At 34.8% G+C, this 17,114-nt stretch overlaps 1 protein-coding gene across 2 annotated transcripts; it reads right to left on the minus strand.

Moving 5' to 3' along the window:
- Nucleotides 1-2,926: 2,926 nt before the first annotated feature.
- On the minus strand, nucleotides 2,927-16,453 carry LOC124367551 (acyl carrier protein, mitochondrial-like). Of its 2 annotated transcripts, none has more exons than XM_046824482.1 (4): nucleotides 16,257-16,453; nucleotides 11,299-11,415; nucleotides 7,636-7,723; nucleotides 2,927-3,159 (listed from the first exon to the last, which is right to left on the minus strand). In XM_046824482.1, the coding sequence occupies exons 1-4, from the start codon at nucleotides 16,407-16,409 to the stop codon at nucleotides 3,068-3,070; spliced, it is 450 nt and encodes a 149-aa protein (XP_046680438.1). In that variant the 5' UTR covers nucleotides 16,410-16,453; the 3' UTR covers nucleotides 2,927-3,067. The 2 variants fall into 2 exon arrangements, with proteins under 2 accessions (XP_046680438.1, XP_046680439.1); XM_046824483.1 differs by lacking the exon at nucleotides 11,299-11,415 and adding an exon at nucleotides 11,146-11,259 and having other exon boundaries at nucleotides 16,257-16,452.
- Between the last annotated feature and the right edge of the window lie 661 nt (nucleotides 16,454-17,114).

Raw genomic sequence — 17,114 nt, forward strand, 5'->3', positions numbered from 1 at the left:
GCACCTCATGAAAACACCTCTTCCTCTAGATTACACCGAATGGCTATTCAGACAGACTTCTTGTGTAGTCTAGGTGGCTCACATGTTAAAACGATGCAATGAGTTCATTTTGAATATCTTCATCGATGACTTTTTCAGACATGGCACTAAGCAGACTGTGAAATCGAGTTAAACAAAATTGGTATATTATTCTCACTGGAACACTGTGCGTGTCACTAGAGAATTCTTTTGAATGAGTCTAATTACTAAGGACTAAAAAGTGCAGCAATGAACTGCCACTCAAGTTATAATAATTATTAAGTGACATAACGAACATCATGAAGTCCAGATGGAGAGAATGTAACCAACCTGTCATGACGTTTTGAAGCTCTTCATCAATGATTTGCTGTGTAAGACGTATGTAATTATTAGTAAAATAAAATTCATAGAATCAATGTACAGATAGTTGCTGGAAAGGAAGTCTTGTATTACAATTCGAGACAAACATCCTCCGGATGTAAGTGGATACGCACATCTGCCCAGACACCGATGGTGAACAAACAGGAAATGCTTGCTTAAGCAGCGGAAATGCTTATATATAAAAAAAAACCGTGCAACGATGTAAGGGGCAGCCATGCTGATATGAAAAATTGGTACTCACCAATTATGATGGAGAGATTTGGCAGAGGCGTGGTCATGAGCTGGCGGGAGAATAACATAAAAACTGAAGAACAAGGAGGAGAGGAGAAGTCGAGGATGGGAATTCGAAAAGCGACGTTCGGGAGTGCTAGTGCTTGTGTTCGTGTGTGGAAAAATATCTCTAGGCGTAATAAGTGTGAAGTGGAATAAAATGTAAGTAATTTTAGGAACTTAGTATATATCAGAGTTCATTAATCATTTAAAATTCCATATCTATTTAAATGTTCACAATTTTGAAAATTTAAATTCATGTAAATGTTTAGCTATTTTAAAAGAAAGTTTCTCAGGTTAGTCCATGAATTCATAATTATTGCAACACTACAAAATTACTAGTAAATGTTATAATGAATTAAATTAAAAATAAATTGTAATGAATAATTTAATAATAAATATGTCTTCAGAGTATTAAGGAATTAAAATTTGTGCTTAATATGTCGGTTGACGCAATCAATTGTTAATTAAAATTTTTAATCAATTTAATGAGATGTTGTCACAAATAAAATATGTGTTGGTTCATTTGAGGGTATTGTACTGCCAATCTAACCTATTATTAAATCCTCTCACAGCAACCTTTGCTCATAATATGTCACAACCTTAATCTTAAACTAAAGAAAACTTAAAAACCTTACAGCTGTGATGCAAGCCTTCTCTGCATGTTCCGGAACAGGACAAAGTCACTAGGAGTCAGGGTATTTCGCAGTCTTCAAAATGGTAGTGCCGATGGGTGAACGGCCTAAGGTGTTGGAATTTGGGTCTAAGTTAGAGATAGTGCAGTCTATGTCGACTATCCTTTCATTCTGATTGATAAAATCCTCGCACAGGCCAGTGGCCCATAAGGACGCGCAGAATAAGGCTTAAAAGGGGATTGGCCTCTCCTTATAAAAAATTGCATGTACTTGAATTTGTTTAGAGACTACCAACAAGAGTATAGAAAAGTTATATTTTTTAAGTGAATATAATAAAATACAATCTTCAATAGCTAATTTTCTTTGTTTATTTCTAATACAATCACTTATATCTCTCGGTTGCCTTCAGTTTAAAGTGCAAAAGCATAATTCTTTCACTCCCCGATGTCCGATTTCACTGATGTTAAAAACTCTACATCATCTGCCAGTGTTCATAAAATCGGATGTCAGCATTTACATCTAAACTGCCAATGTTTTGGATGTTCACAAAACAATTATAAGATACAGCGTTAAGAGTCACATTAACAGTTATTAAAAGTGAGTATTGTGTTTTTTGTTTAACTGAACGCTTTTTCTATGGATAATTCTTTTATTGTAACATTCTATGTATAAGTGAGTTATTTTAGCACACTGAGCTACCTCCTTGAATCTTGTAAATATGTTAATAATTTTTAATTAAACTATTCTTTTTTAGTATACTGTTCTGATCATGTTTGATAACAAAAAAAGTTCAGTTTATCAAACGCCATAGTCTGATTTGCTTTGTGAAAATAATTTTTTGTGTACTGTACCATATCTATTTTTATCAAACAGGTGATACACAGATACTTCTAAACCAGTTTCAGTTTAACATCCGTTGACCGAATATTGTTCTTCAAGCAAGTACGAAAAATTTCAAGAAGTTAATTGTTTAAACAATGTTTCCACACGGTGTGAACTGGAAGTCTTTAATGCTAGTTATGACACCGGCCACATAAGCCCAAGAACTAAAATAATCACATCGATAAAACCCAAGAACTAAAATAACCTTGTCGATAAACCCAAGAACTAAAATAACCTCATCAATAAAACCCACCTTAACAATAGTGATAAAGGGTTTTGCAAGCCCTCATAACAATATATTGCTAAGGGAAAGGTGAAATGGAGCTAAACTAAAAATTTGTATTATATTGCTGGCTTTCTCTAGATCATTTAAGTAGATCTATTAGAATGAATGTCACCTCCATACCAATCACTATTCCGGGACAATATATTTGCAAAATTGTTTTGAGCCACCTTCCTGTAGTGTTGCATTAACGGTTCCATTTGAGTACCTATCAACTAGTCCAACCGAGTCCCCATGACATTGATGGACATTTAATTTAATACTGTACTTCAAAGAGTAAAAGTCATAATTATTAAAAACTGGATGATGACAAAAAAATCATGATCTTTATACAAGTGGCTGGTAAATATTAAGTAAATTCACCAAAAGTGTTTATTATACTCAAATTAACACTTACAATACATACAACTTATAAACCAATAACAGATAGCCTGGGCAATGAACAAAAAAAAGTACAAAACCTTCAACAATTTATTGAAAACAAAATAAATGTAGATGTTGTGCAAGGGAATGGCTCTTGCAAGTAAAGTCTAATCGCTGGATGACTTTTTACAATCTAAAGGCAAATATAATTCTACACTGAGGTGGTGAAGTAAAGTTACTCGTAAACGTCTGTCTTGTCACAGACGTAGTTGACAATGTCGATGGGCTTCAACAGCCTCTCTGCATCATCATCTGGGATCTCAAAACCTAAGGAAAAAAAAACAGAATGTGGCATCATTCTTAGATAGATACAGGGTTGATTTAACTTAAAAACTAGAATGTTCCCCTGAAAAAGTGAAGAAAAATTTTCTGATGGTACAAAAAATTAAGATTTTAACATACTTCATGCACAAATGATTTCAATTTTTTGTTACATTATAACAGAAATTTGAAACATCAGATGACGCACAATTCAAGTTTTTTCATTGCGCTAACCACAAACTTTGTTATTTTTTCAGTATACGTAATTCAAATTTTATATTTACACTCATATACTTATGTAACAATAAGAAATTTTGACCCAATTCTCCACCAACCAAAAAGCGATTAAAATAATGTTAGATTTGCAATGCATCTGTCAAATCAAACAATATTTTTCTAATGAACCATACATGGTCTATATATTTATCAAACTATCATGCTTGTGAAATCAAATGAAAATAGTATACCTAAATTAGGAGCAAATCATAACTTTATAATGCTCGCCATATAAATTATCTATCATAACATAGCGTAGAACTTTTTAATAAAAAAACCCACAACTGCAGGATCCAAATTCTTGTTATTTCCTCCAAAAAGTTTCTTACAATTTCACAAATTTGCATAAGTAAGAAAAAAGGTAAATCATTTTTCATTGAAACTTTAGTATACTCATTTAGATAATATTTTGAGGTAAACTTCTATATTCACTGATTTATGTAGTTAATATTAGACGTATTGTAATATAATAGTAATACACGATAATTATAGTACTTATTGATTAAGAAATTCTATTAACGTTACTGTTAGGTTAATGACATATATCAATAATTATGTAGAATATATCTGTATGTACTAGGTAAACAAGGAAATGAACAAATACTATATCATTTGCATAAAATAATTATAAAAACATGTACAACTGCATGGCATACAGGATCTGTATAATAAGTAACCAGACTGACTTCAGGAAATTTTTTATTGGCAAAATATGTACAATTTTTCTTTGGAAATCTTCAAAGTAGTCCCCATTGGAGTCGATAACACGCTGATACCATATTATCCAATCCCTGAACGCTCCCTGGAAGTCGGCAACCTCGATGTTGTCTAGAGCCCTCGTCGTAGCACGTTGAACGTTTTCCAGAGTCCCGAACCGCGTCCCCTTAAAGTGTCTCTTGATCTTGGGGAACAGAAAGAAGTCCGGTGGTGCCATATCTGGGCTGTAAGGAGGCTGTGGCAACGTTGCCCTCGACTGCTTTGCTAACTGTTCGGTGACGAGCAGGCAGGTGTGCGACGGTGCATTGTCGTGATGGAGAATCCACGAATCGGCAATCTCCGGACGGACTCGGTGAACCCGGGCGGTTAGTCGACGGAGCACCTCTCTGTAGTACTGGCCGTTTACAGTTTGACCGGGTGGCACAAACTCTTTGTGAACAATGCCTTTCACGTCAAAGAAAGCAATGAGCATTGACTTCACCTTCGATTTGCTCATGCGCACTTTTTTCGGTCGTGGTGACGCCGGTGTGTGCCACTCCGAACTCTGCCGCTTCGTCTCAGGATCGTATTCAAAAACCCAAATCTCGTCTCCTGTAATAACGTGGTTAAAAAACTCTGGTTCGGTTTGCAGTCGATCAAGGATTTCCGAAGCGACAGCAACATGACGCTTCTTTGGCTCATCAGTCAGGTGTTTGGGTACCAGCTTCGCGCAGATCTTCCTCATGCCCAGATCGTTCTTAATAATGTTTTGAACGGTCATCTTATCAATTCCGACCTCATCTGCGATAGCCCGAATGTTCAGACGACGATCACTGTTCAACACATCACGCACGTTTTGCACATTTGTGTCCGTGTGACTCGTTGATGGAGGCCGACGCGCTGTTTGTCATGGACGTCATCGCGGCCCTCCCGGAAATTTTTGTGCCACTGACACACCTGAGTTCTGGACAGAGCATCCTCACCGTAAGCCTCTTGAATCATTTGAAGAGTTTCCGTGGCCGTTTTCTTGAGTTTGACACAAAATTTAATGCTAAAACGTTGCTCGATCGTACTCTCTATTTTCACTCCGACGGGGTAACTGAACATGCACTCCGCTCTCGCTCGATACTAACTCTCCAAGCGCTTGGAGGCAATTGCTGCAGTCCGGTTCCCTTTCACTAGACCCACCACCACTACAGCACCAGATACCGGTTAGCAGACGCTTTGACGGAGCGAGGCAGGCTCAGTCCGGTTACTTATTATACAGACCCTGTATATGAAAAAGATATAAGTTTTTTCAAGTTCTTAGCCCATTATAGGATGTTATTTTGTATGTCTGAAAAGTAGTATTGGAACTTTTAATACAGTAAATGAAAGGATGTAACATATATTCAACTATTGGCACTAATTACAGAGTTATAGAACAAAATACAACAGCTGCTTGGCACGCCAGTTGCATATGCATATACGTGCTTAAGACGTTGAGCTACTAACGAGCTGTGAGACAAAAACCATTCTATCATTGATCAATAACATAGTCACGTGGTATACAGCATATCTATAGACTAGTGATACATACTTCCCGCAAACTCAACAAGATTAAATCAGAACTACTATCACAAAACAAGGGAACAATCGTTTTGTGCATATACACAGTTATAGCATTTAGAGCATTGTCAGCCCTCGTGCTTATATGTATGGACTGCACGAGTTAAATTTGTATAAACAAAAATAGCCTAATTTAAATTCAATCACAACAAGTATTTGCTCGGCCGGGACTTGAATCTGGACCTCTCACTGAGGTGTGTCTAGAAAAAATTCAGACAGGGCAATTTCCACTGTGTTTATCAATGCTGCAAATAATTTTCAGTAATCCTGTCCATGACTTCTACCACTTGTTTTTTTTTTTTTTTTACTGCTTCAACAGGCTCAAATATTTTTCTTTTTAAAGCTGATTTGACTTTAGGGAATAAAAAAAAAAAAATTATAGGGCTAAGGGCCAAGTTAGATGAGTAGGATGGACGGTCTAACCGGATGTTGTGCTTGGCTAAAACCGTCTTGACTGATAAAGCGTTGTTAGTGGGGGCATTGTCCTGGAGGAGGAGCCATAACCTGTATATGCTCATGTAAGGTACTCAGGACACTAATATATTAATACTGATTCACTGTTTGCCTCTCTGATACCCTGTGAAATTTGAGTCATTCCCAATACATTGAGTGATGTTTTTTTTAACGGGATCATAAATAAAAACAACCATGATTCATCACAAGTAATATTGTTGTGCAAAGAAGAATCTGCCAAACTCTTTCCTTGTCACTTCCTGTTAATTAAGACATTGCTCTGATAGCTGTCAAACAAGGTAGATTTTTTAAATATTTGCATCATGTTTTACTGACAATGGTTTGCCAGGAAGTGTGTCATCACTTGTATCTTCGGCCATCTTTAAATAGTTTAAACCACTCAAACACTTGTATTTGTGATTAACAATCATCACCACTTGTGGCAATTGAAAGTGCTGATTTTCCAAGTGTAAACAGAAATTTTATGTTTAATTATTGTTCTATCTGTACACTTAACATTTTTCCGATGCAGCGTAAAACATAAACTGTATATAATTGGCGCTACGGACAGGATGAATGCGGAAGCTAGATGAAACCTGACAACAGGTGGAGGGGGGAATCATGTGAGCGGCCATACGATGTTCAGCCTTACTGAATTTATTATGTAGCTACAATATTAATCCGGTTTCTTGCTAGCCACACCTGATATTTATATACATATAACTTTAACTAATTGATTTAATTTTTTCAACTGAGAATTTCAAATTTATTTGGTTAATTTTGAAATTGGTCACTCTGAACAGAATTTAACCCTTCCCACACCACTAATAAATCCATTGATTTCTCCAATGCCAAGTTCAAAGCTAATTTTTTATTATAAATATGCTATAAGAGGTAAACCCCAAAAATATTAAACAGGGAACTTTAGTTAAAATTAGCATATTTATTGATAAAAATAACTATTTACCATATAGTGAATTTAATCTAAATTCAAATCCTTGGTACAAACTAATAAAATTGATAATTTATATAAATTAGAGCTTTCCTTATCTAAGGTTTCACAGATAAAGTCTATCATCTGGGAAGACAAGGGATATATTTGGTTATGGCTCTGTAGGACACACACAACAGAAGTGCAGATGGACAGCGCTAGACAAAGGGCACACCTTCCCCCTGCCGCAGAGTGAAGGTCGTATATAAATACTTCCTTATCAACCACTTACAGAGCATGCACCTGCCATTTTGAAGGTCTTTTGTGGACTAAAATCTCTTCAAGAGACACAATGTGTAATATTGGATATACTCGTGTTTGGTGTTTTGGTCAGTCAAAGTGTACCATTCTGATATATCCGCACTCGGCGTAGGAAGGGTTAAGACAAATTAGTTACTTTTCCGTATTTAACCCTAAAACCTATTTTGTGCGATTAAACGCTAAAAATCTTTTCTTACCAAACTCATCCTCCATAGCCATTATGACCTCAACATGGTCCAGGGAGTCGAGTCCTAGGTCATTCATGAAATGTGACTCCAGTTTCAACTGAAAAAGAGATCATAAGATTTAATTTTAACAATTAATAAAATAACCATATGACTTTTTGTATTAGAAAGCCTCAGATAAAGAGAAATATCAATCCAAATCTGTAACATACTCATATTCAGTACATTTGAAGTCTTACTAACTTCCTTGTATAAAACAGTTGCAGGAAAATATTATTTTACTTCTTGTTCAAAAAGGAAGCCATTGAACCTTCTCTAAACTTTTTTAGGCCTACACCATGCTGAGACTAACATCAAGTTTGAAATTCATACCTTGAGCAGCTACATAATCTATACATATAAAAATGAATGTTTGTGTGTTTGTCCTTTATAGACTCAGAAACTATTTGACCGATCATTATGAAAATTTGTATGTATATGTATTTTTCCACGTAGAAGGTTTATATGCTATGCCCATTGATGTAACTCACCACCAGGAGGCGCTGCAAAATATATAAGTTATCAAAGCGCCTGCACATTGTAAACTACAATTACGAGATAGTTGTGTATAATAACCACACACTATGTGAAGGCGCTAAGTTTTTATGGATATTTGTCTTTCAAATGAATTTCTGTTTGGCCTTATAGCTTATATCTTACTTAGACCACTTTATTATTAAGTACATGTACGTGTACAATGACTATAAACATACACTTTTGGCAGATCTTGTTGATTGTTGATAGTGTCAACAAGGTAAACTCTACATCGGCGTTGACAATATAATTCACTTGAACCAGAAATGCTCATACACGAGCAAAGCTTACAAAAAGTGTGTGAAGCCGCGGGGAACAGCTAGTTTTATTTATAAAAAAAAAAACAGAGTCAAATGAAAACTTAATGGTGGTTAGTGGCGTCTTAAGCAAGACATCACTGTGCATACATTTCTTGAGCATTATTTTTACTTTAACAAATCATCTAATGAGGTATGGTTGAGTACCCTGTAGGCTACATCAAAATACAATATTTTTTATATATCTGGGAATATACGTATGTAATCAAGTGAAACACACAAAACCAATTTAGAGATAGTTAACTTTATAAAGCAAACATTGAACACACAATTGCATTCTTTGAATCTCAACTGTCCCAAAACACCATGGGGTACCTAAACAATTAAGCAATCTTGTATCTGACGGTGTACACGATAGGTTGAGGATATATTTCTTTAAGCGTGGTATCATATTTAACAAACCACCAAGATTTGTGAATTGCCAAACATAAAAATACGATAAGGAAATGCATAGTGATGTGTACCCATTTGGGCGCATGACGCGCTTTACGTAAGCCTAGATTGTACCTGGCAAGTCATCGTGAACATGTTAAAATTTGTTTGGTGCCATAAAAAAAATTCATAATTAGAGCAATATAGCTTTTTTACATACACCTTTCAGTAGTAATAATTACTAATAAACCTTTGAACGGGTGTATTTTATACTGCAATTATTTGATATTTTTACTATTTTAATCTTATACTGTAAGCAATGTAAAAGTATTGCTAAACTTGATTGCTACATTGTACACATGTTTATGGAGATGTATCATGATACAGTCAACAGAATACTGTTTAGTACAGTATCTGTTCTCATATACAAAATAGTATTACTGTGAAACACAATATAACTTGTGGAACACAGTGCACTCCTGTATAACTCATGGGGGATTACAGATCAGATTATTTGACAATAAATTAAAATTAACAAACTTAAGAATTACTTCAATCCATTTTTTTTTTAATTTTAAAACTTAAAATGTATAGTATGCACTTTTGAACTTAAAACTCAAGTAAATAAGTTGTAACTTTATATGATGCAAAGTAATTATTATTGACAAAATTGTGTTTTATTTAACATAATTATAGTGAGTTTTGGCCAATTACAACCAGTCATATCAAAATGTCACTGTCATAATGTATACATATCAAGCAATAAATTTATAAAATTCCCCTAGGGTTGTATTTTTTCTATTACATCTAAAGTCTGCTGGTTGGAAAAACTCTAAAAGCTTACTTTATGAACGCATACATAGAGCAACCATTTCAAGTCTGCAAAAGGTTCAAAAAGACTTATAACTAACTTTAACTATGTCTAAGAGACTGCCTCTGATACAAAAGTATTTACTGCATATAAAAATATATATATACACAAAAACGAAGAAGAAGGTATAAATGGGCTGTGACAGTAAGAAAAATATTTATCCATGGAACGTAGTCAAAAATTCCTGCAATTGATGTACAGAAAATTTCTATTCCGTGGCACTATTGCCGAAGACAGCACTGAAGTATTTTCTATTCTTTCTATTACTTCTGTTAAAAGCAATAAGTTGTTTCCAACATCAAATGTTTCATTTTTTCAAAATATTGCAGTGTAAGAGTGCTTTAATATAGGCCACTCAAACTACGAATATGATCTTCGAAGGTAGATGACACCCCTTCATTTCTACAGCAGAAGGCAGTGTTGATAAGATAACAACATTCATCATGTTCTAGATAATTGAACACAGACGGTTGAATACATATTTTATTGATTTCAATTGGGATTTCACACAGTAACGTTAGCAACGTTATTCTCTTGATGATTTGAATGTGTATTATGAAGATCTAAACATGCATAGGGTAATTTAGTTTACAATTTTAAAACTATTGGTATATGTTTCTGAAAGTGTTATTCCTTGAGAAAGTAAAATTAAATATGTCCAGATTTATGAAAGCTTTAAGAAGGAATTGTGGTAAGCGATGACACAATATAAATTACAATCATCAAAAGAAAGTTCTTCAAAACCACCAACACATCAGTAATTTGAATCAAAACAGAATAAACAGCAGAAAAATAGATTTTTTCAACAGTTTTCTGAATAGTAGTATTAGAAAGGATACCGGCTTGGCACTTTCACCAGCAGTGCTGCCAATAGCAGAATAATAGGAATCTTTCTTCAACACATCCATACTTTTATAAAAAAGTAACAATTTGAGGAACTTTTGGACTCTACCATATTATGGATTAACAATAGAGTTTTGGTTCTAGTATGTCTAAATTTTAAACAATAAAAAGGCAACATGTTCGAAATGAAATTTGTAATATTTATAATATTATATGGATTATCCAAAATCTCAGGTAAAATGGAATGAGTAATGGAAAAATCAATAAATTTAAAGGAGTTAAACAGTAGATCATTAGGAAGCTTAAAATCAGAGATCATTAATTTTAACGTTTTATTAAACACGCATAAAAATGACACATAAAAAAAACAAAAAAACATCTTAAATCTATTTAAAAAGTGAAATGGTTTCCTTCTCAAAGTGGTTTTTATGAAGGCCTAATGCATTAATAATGTGTTCTTTTCAAACCCTGAAAAGTAGTTAAAATTACCTGGTAAAGCTCGAGAAATTATATATAAATACAGAAGTAGCCTAAATCGACAAATACCTTTGCTGGATCAACTTTATCGTATAGTTTGAGGACCAACAGAACTCTATCACGTATAAGCTCTAGAGTTAGAGGGGGGTCCATACTGTAGTGCCGCATGGCCGTTTGTGGCACCTGAAAAGTAAAGCAAATGTAACTAACAAAAATAAGTACCTCTTCTCCGTGAATTTTGTCATAAGCCTTGCACACTTTCAGAACTCTTTCTCCTATCGAAGCTTTAGACTGTTGGGAGCAGAACCTTCTAGCATCTTCACACACCCTCGTCACTTGCTGTGGAAGAAAAACATAAAATAGGACACAGCTCACTATAAAAAAGGTGTTTTACATTTAAACATGTAGGTATTGGTATTTAAAAATTTAATACTTGTCCAGTTTTTAAGTTACCGTAAAAAATTATGATAAATATTACTCTGTTGATTCTCTTATAAGCTCTACAATTTAATTTATTACTTCAATAAGACCCTGCCTTTTTTTTTCCATTCATTCAATGCTTTCCTCATTTTTCACCAGCACCACTCTTCCACACCTCTCTTTCAGTACATTTCTTTCTATTTTACTTACACTTCTTAACTTGACTTTCTTTTAAAGTAAGAATGTTTTATTTTTGTATCCACTAACTGAAAATGGTAGAGTAGAATGCTAAATTACACTTGGTTATTAAATTGATTATATTTGGTTGGATGGAAGGAATATAATGGTTGGCTAAAATATACAGGACTATACAACAGCATACCAACTAAGACAATGTGGTTGTAAACAAGTGTACTGACAGTCGTTTTCTTTCATGAGTAATATTGTTATTGAAAGAAAAACAGTTTTAATGATTCAACAAAAGATTTAGTTATTTCTTATCTATACGAGGTCTGTCCAAAAAGTATCCGACCGCTGACCAGTAGGTGGCCGCAGCATAACCGACTGGCTCGAACCGGTTATTGAAGGGGAGGTGCGAGCCTACTCCTTCCCATATTAGGCATTGAATACGATCCGGTCACTCAGTGAGTCACAGCGCTCTGTTCCGTGCAGTACTGCCGTGTGTGTGCATCACATTTCAATATGACTGAACGTGTTGAGCAGCGCATTTGCATTAAATTTTGCCAAAAACTTGGCCATTCAGCATCAGAGACAATTACTATGATACAGAAAGTTTATGGTGACGTGTCTATGGGCGATACACAAATAAAAGAGTGGTTTAGGCGGTTTAAAAATGTTCACATATCAGTGGAGAGTGATGACCGATCTGGCAGGCCTTCAATAGCCAGAAACGCTGAAAATGTTGAACGTGTTCGTGCAGCAATTAATGAAAACCGTCGATTGACTGTCCGAGAGCTGAAAGAAGATTTAGGAATACCAAAATCGTCAGAACTGTCAGCTTGAAATCGCACAGGACAATCTGGATTTGATAAAAAGTGACCAAGGGCTATTTAAAAAAGTTATTACTGGTGATGAGTCATGAGTTTATGGCTACGACCCTGAAACAAAGGCTCAATCTTCACAGTGGAAAACTCACGAAGAGCAAAGGCCGAAAAAAGCAAGACAAAGTCAAAGCAATGTCAAGACAATGCTGACAGTTTTTTTTTACCAGAACGGCGTTGTTCATCACGAATATGCTCCAAGAGGCAGACAGTGAATAAGGAGTATTATCTTGAGGTTCTAAGGCGGCTACGAGATGCACTGCGAAGGAAACGACCTGAACTGTGGACAAGCCGTGACTGAATCCTGAACCACGACAACGCGCCAGCTCATTCCTCAAATCTTAATCAGCGTTTTTTGGTCAAACACAACATCAACCAACTACGACAGCCTCCCTACAGTTCTGACATAGCTCCTTGTGACTTCTGGCTATTTCCGAAATTAAAAATTCTTTTGAAAGGAAAAAGATTTGACGATGTTGAACAAATAAAAAAACTGCAACGAAGGACCTGGTAGCCATTCTACCAAATGAATTTAAGGAGTGTTTCCGGAAGTGGGAGGAGATTACCGTTGCCGCCGAGTAACGTCAGTTCATGCCAGACGTCAAGGTCAGATACTTTTTGGACACACCTCGTATGTTGAAAAATTGCTGTAGTGACACTGATACTGTGACCCCTGCATTGACAGGCCAACATCAGGAAATACATACACTAAAAAAATTGTGAGTATTATTTTGGGAAGAAAACCTGTTGATCATGTCAAAAAATTATCTAAGTAGCCTAGAAACATGTGTTGTATTTAACCAGAATAGCCGATGATCAATGCATTGAAAATTTAAAAAGATAAAAAATACTGACAGAGGTATTCTGGAATACATGCAACAGTAATAGACTTAGGAAATAGAAATATTTTGTTACTGTGGTATTATCTGGGGCCACTATTTTTTTCCTGACAGTTTACCTTACCAGGAATCTAAAAAATATATTAGTAGGAAGAACAGACTTTATTTGACTTGGTGTAAAAATTACATGTCATTACGACGATCAGTTCTTGTTTTCTGCCTCCCAAAAGGAAGTGTCAGCGAGGTGTAGACCACTCTGTACATATCTACTATTTGTTATTAGCCTATACATTAAAGTCAACATTTACGAACGTTCACATTATTAACTGAACTTTAATCTGGGTACTATTGAGGGATGCTTTTCTTTTTTCACCAAAAGTGCGGAAGCCGCCACCGAAGCCCACACTGATGGCCAGGGGTCATTTATCATCGGAACATCCCTCATCTCAGATCACGTGCTAGATTGTCCAACGTGATCTGATGTCACATTGAAAGTTCATATATTGTGTAATTTTTAGTTGGACACAAAATTTTATATTTCTGTACGATTTTTAGGTAGGGTACGATAAGCGGACCCGGTTTTTTATATTGAAATTGGCAAACGATTTTACTTAATCATGACCATTGAAAAAACAATCGATACTGATTAATTATTTTGAACAATTAACTTAAATAATCTATATCAACAGCTGTAAACACTTTCAAATAATACTTGTAATGTAATATTTCAATTTTATATAAGTAACATTTGATATTAAAAATGGCAGTCAACTTTAGAAAACTACACATTGCTTTGAAAAATAAGACATGATTTTCGTAACTTCAACATGTTGGACTCATACCAAAAAACCCATTAAATGTGAAATTTGTGGGAAAGAAACAACTGTGACTGTGAGAGGAGCAAATATGGTCGTCTTCAGTTTTCCTAATTTTGGTTATGATAATTTGTGTGATCACTGTAAATATTAAATTCATATTTTAATTTAAAACATGATTGTTATTGAGGACTATATCGATTGATAGTATAGGATTTGAGATGCGAATATTAGATATCGATGATTACATTCTTCGATATAAAAAACCGGGTCCGCTTATCGTACCCTACCCATATTTCTTTTCTTTGTGTATCAAAAGTGGTGTCCATTTTCGTCTATATCCTCCTCCTCATTAGATATTCTGTAAGTTGATCATTAGTTTTATTATTTATAAAAGTTTCTTTTTTCCGGTTATATTTGTTATTTTTAGTCTTATTTTATTTTAACTACATCAATGTTTCTTGTGTAGGCCAGTTGGCCCCTGAGTATTTCACTTGTCTGATGTCACTAACTGAGCACTCACGTGATCTGAGCTCGAATTTAGGTAGGTCTACTATCTCGAGGATGTTTTTCTTCCTTTCCCAGAAATACAGAGTGACGCCACTGAAGCACTGATAGCCAGACATTTCGGATCAGCACTATTCTGATGCAATTTTAGTTACATTATTTAGATAAGTAGACTCTATAGTTTGTTTTGAATTTGGGTAAATCTTAAGATCAGCGACTACCGGTCCAATCGCAGTAATTTTTTGCATACTAACACAGATTAACGTAATTTCACCGAAAAAAATAGTCCCAATTATCGCAAACATATCAAAACCAGTTTTTCGACAGTACAATGTTGGCAATACAAAACACATAAATAACAGATTTTTGACTATCAGACTAAAAACAATGGCCGACCATGGTCGTTTTGATGAGTTGACAGTAGTCACGTGACAAACAGGAAAGTTTCCGATTGGCCGAGCGGATCACGTGACCTATAGGACGGCTTTGATTGACCGCCAGACGTAAACAAACAAACCCACATGGACAAGGAATAATTAGTGAAGTTATTAACATGGCGTGCGATGGTCTTGTCACACGCTAAAAAGACCTTAGCTTGCCTATTCAAAACTCAGATCACGCGATGCTTGCCCGCTGCGCAGCGCTTTGCGCTGCTTGCTCTTTTAGAAAAAAATTTACTCGAGCTTGCAAAGTCCAAGCCCAGATCACGCCATGACTGCTTACACAAACAAAACTCAGACAGAACTAACGCAGGTTTCATTACAGGCAAAAGATAAGCGGTGCGCGTTTATCACTGATAAGATAAGACGAGTTTATACTAGAAGTAGTACCTGGACTACTGCCCTACGAACTAATAAGACAAAAAAAAAAAAAAACAAATAAATGCACTATCAGACAATTTTTTTTCTGTGAAATGCAAAAAATTACGGCGATCAGAGCGGTAGTCGCTGATCTTAAGATTTACCTGAATTTGTTGTATATATCTTAAAATTTTATATTACGATAGCCTAGTGTTTATAAGTAATTAGGTTAGAAGTTGTTCACCAACTAGGTTAGTATTAGTGTCTTGGAATTCATTCTTTTCTGTGGATGTAATCTATGGGAATCTGTTTCACACTGCTATAGCCTTGTAATAAAAGAGTTAAGCACTACAATTAGGAAAAGTAACCAAAGCAATGTACAACTTGTAAACATTTGCTTTTTGTACATATTTTTGTTGAATAATAGATCTGCTTCCAAGATAAAGAATACGGTAATATTTAAAGTTTCAGGCTTAGACTTGATCTGTTTTTCATTCTGAAATTGGTGTTTGGATTAAGGTTATTATTGCAAGGGCATACACATTACCTAGTAAATTTACCAAGAGGTAAAGTAAATATATTAATTTTTTCAATAAGAAAGTTCAAAAAGCTTAAGGTTGATTTGAACAGATATTTAAGAACTGTAATAATTCAAGACTACAAGTAAATTAATTTAATCACTGAAAAATAAGCATCAAAGATAGGGTTGTAACACAAAATAGAAGTCAAACAACTTACTAGCTTGTGTAATGCTATTCGCTTGCTGTATGTTAAATTTGAAATTGAACATTTTTGTTGCAGCCCTAATAAGACAGATTTCGTAAAGGTCGATCTTAACACACACGAACTAATTGCTAAGGAAGATCGGACACCTTGAACAAGGGCTGCCATTTTTACATTCACACACACAAGAGAAGAGACAGACGAAAAACTAGAAAAAACAGTCCCATGATGCTTTGGAATGCTCAAAGAGGAAAACAAAATAGTAGTAGATAAGAAATACAAAGAGTCTTAGGAGTCGCTCAAGGACATGAAAAATAACATTATCCATATAAATATTCTTCGTTGTATCCGACTTAGGTACTGTTCCTTTGGCACTAAATCTTTTGGAATCATGTTTGAGTAAATCAATCAACAGGAAGAGTGTTTGTAACATAAATATTTGGAATAACAACTTGCACAGTGTGAATATTGGACATATTCAATGAAATGGGAGTGTTTATTAAAATGTGTACCTTGCCGAAATTCTTGGTTTACCTGTAAGGATACTCATTTCGGTAAATTAAATATCCTAAAATCATTTCTCCATAAAAGAAAAAGTTTAATTGTACTCTTTCTTTCAGTGGTTTGATTAACTTGCCTAAAGTATGCACATTTAATACTGGTAATGAAGTTGTAAGTATTTGTACCATTTGCGTTCATTACTTATTTCAACTGGTAAACATAAAATTTACCAACTACCAAAAAATAAAATGAAAAAAAAATAAATTTATGGATCCTATAATTAGAAACATTTGATTTTTGTTGGAAACATATTTTTGTTGTTGACTAAATATGGAGAGAATGATCGCTCGATACAAGAGAAGAAAATGCCGT

Source organism: Homalodisca vitripennis, chromosome 8 (genome assembly GCF_021130785.1).
Source record: "Homalodisca vitripennis isolate AUS2020 chromosome 8, UT_GWSS_2.1, whole genome shotgun sequence".
Classification (NCBI taxonomy): domain Eukaryota; kingdom Metazoa; phylum Arthropoda; class Insecta; order Hemiptera; family Cicadellidae; genus Homalodisca; species Homalodisca vitripennis.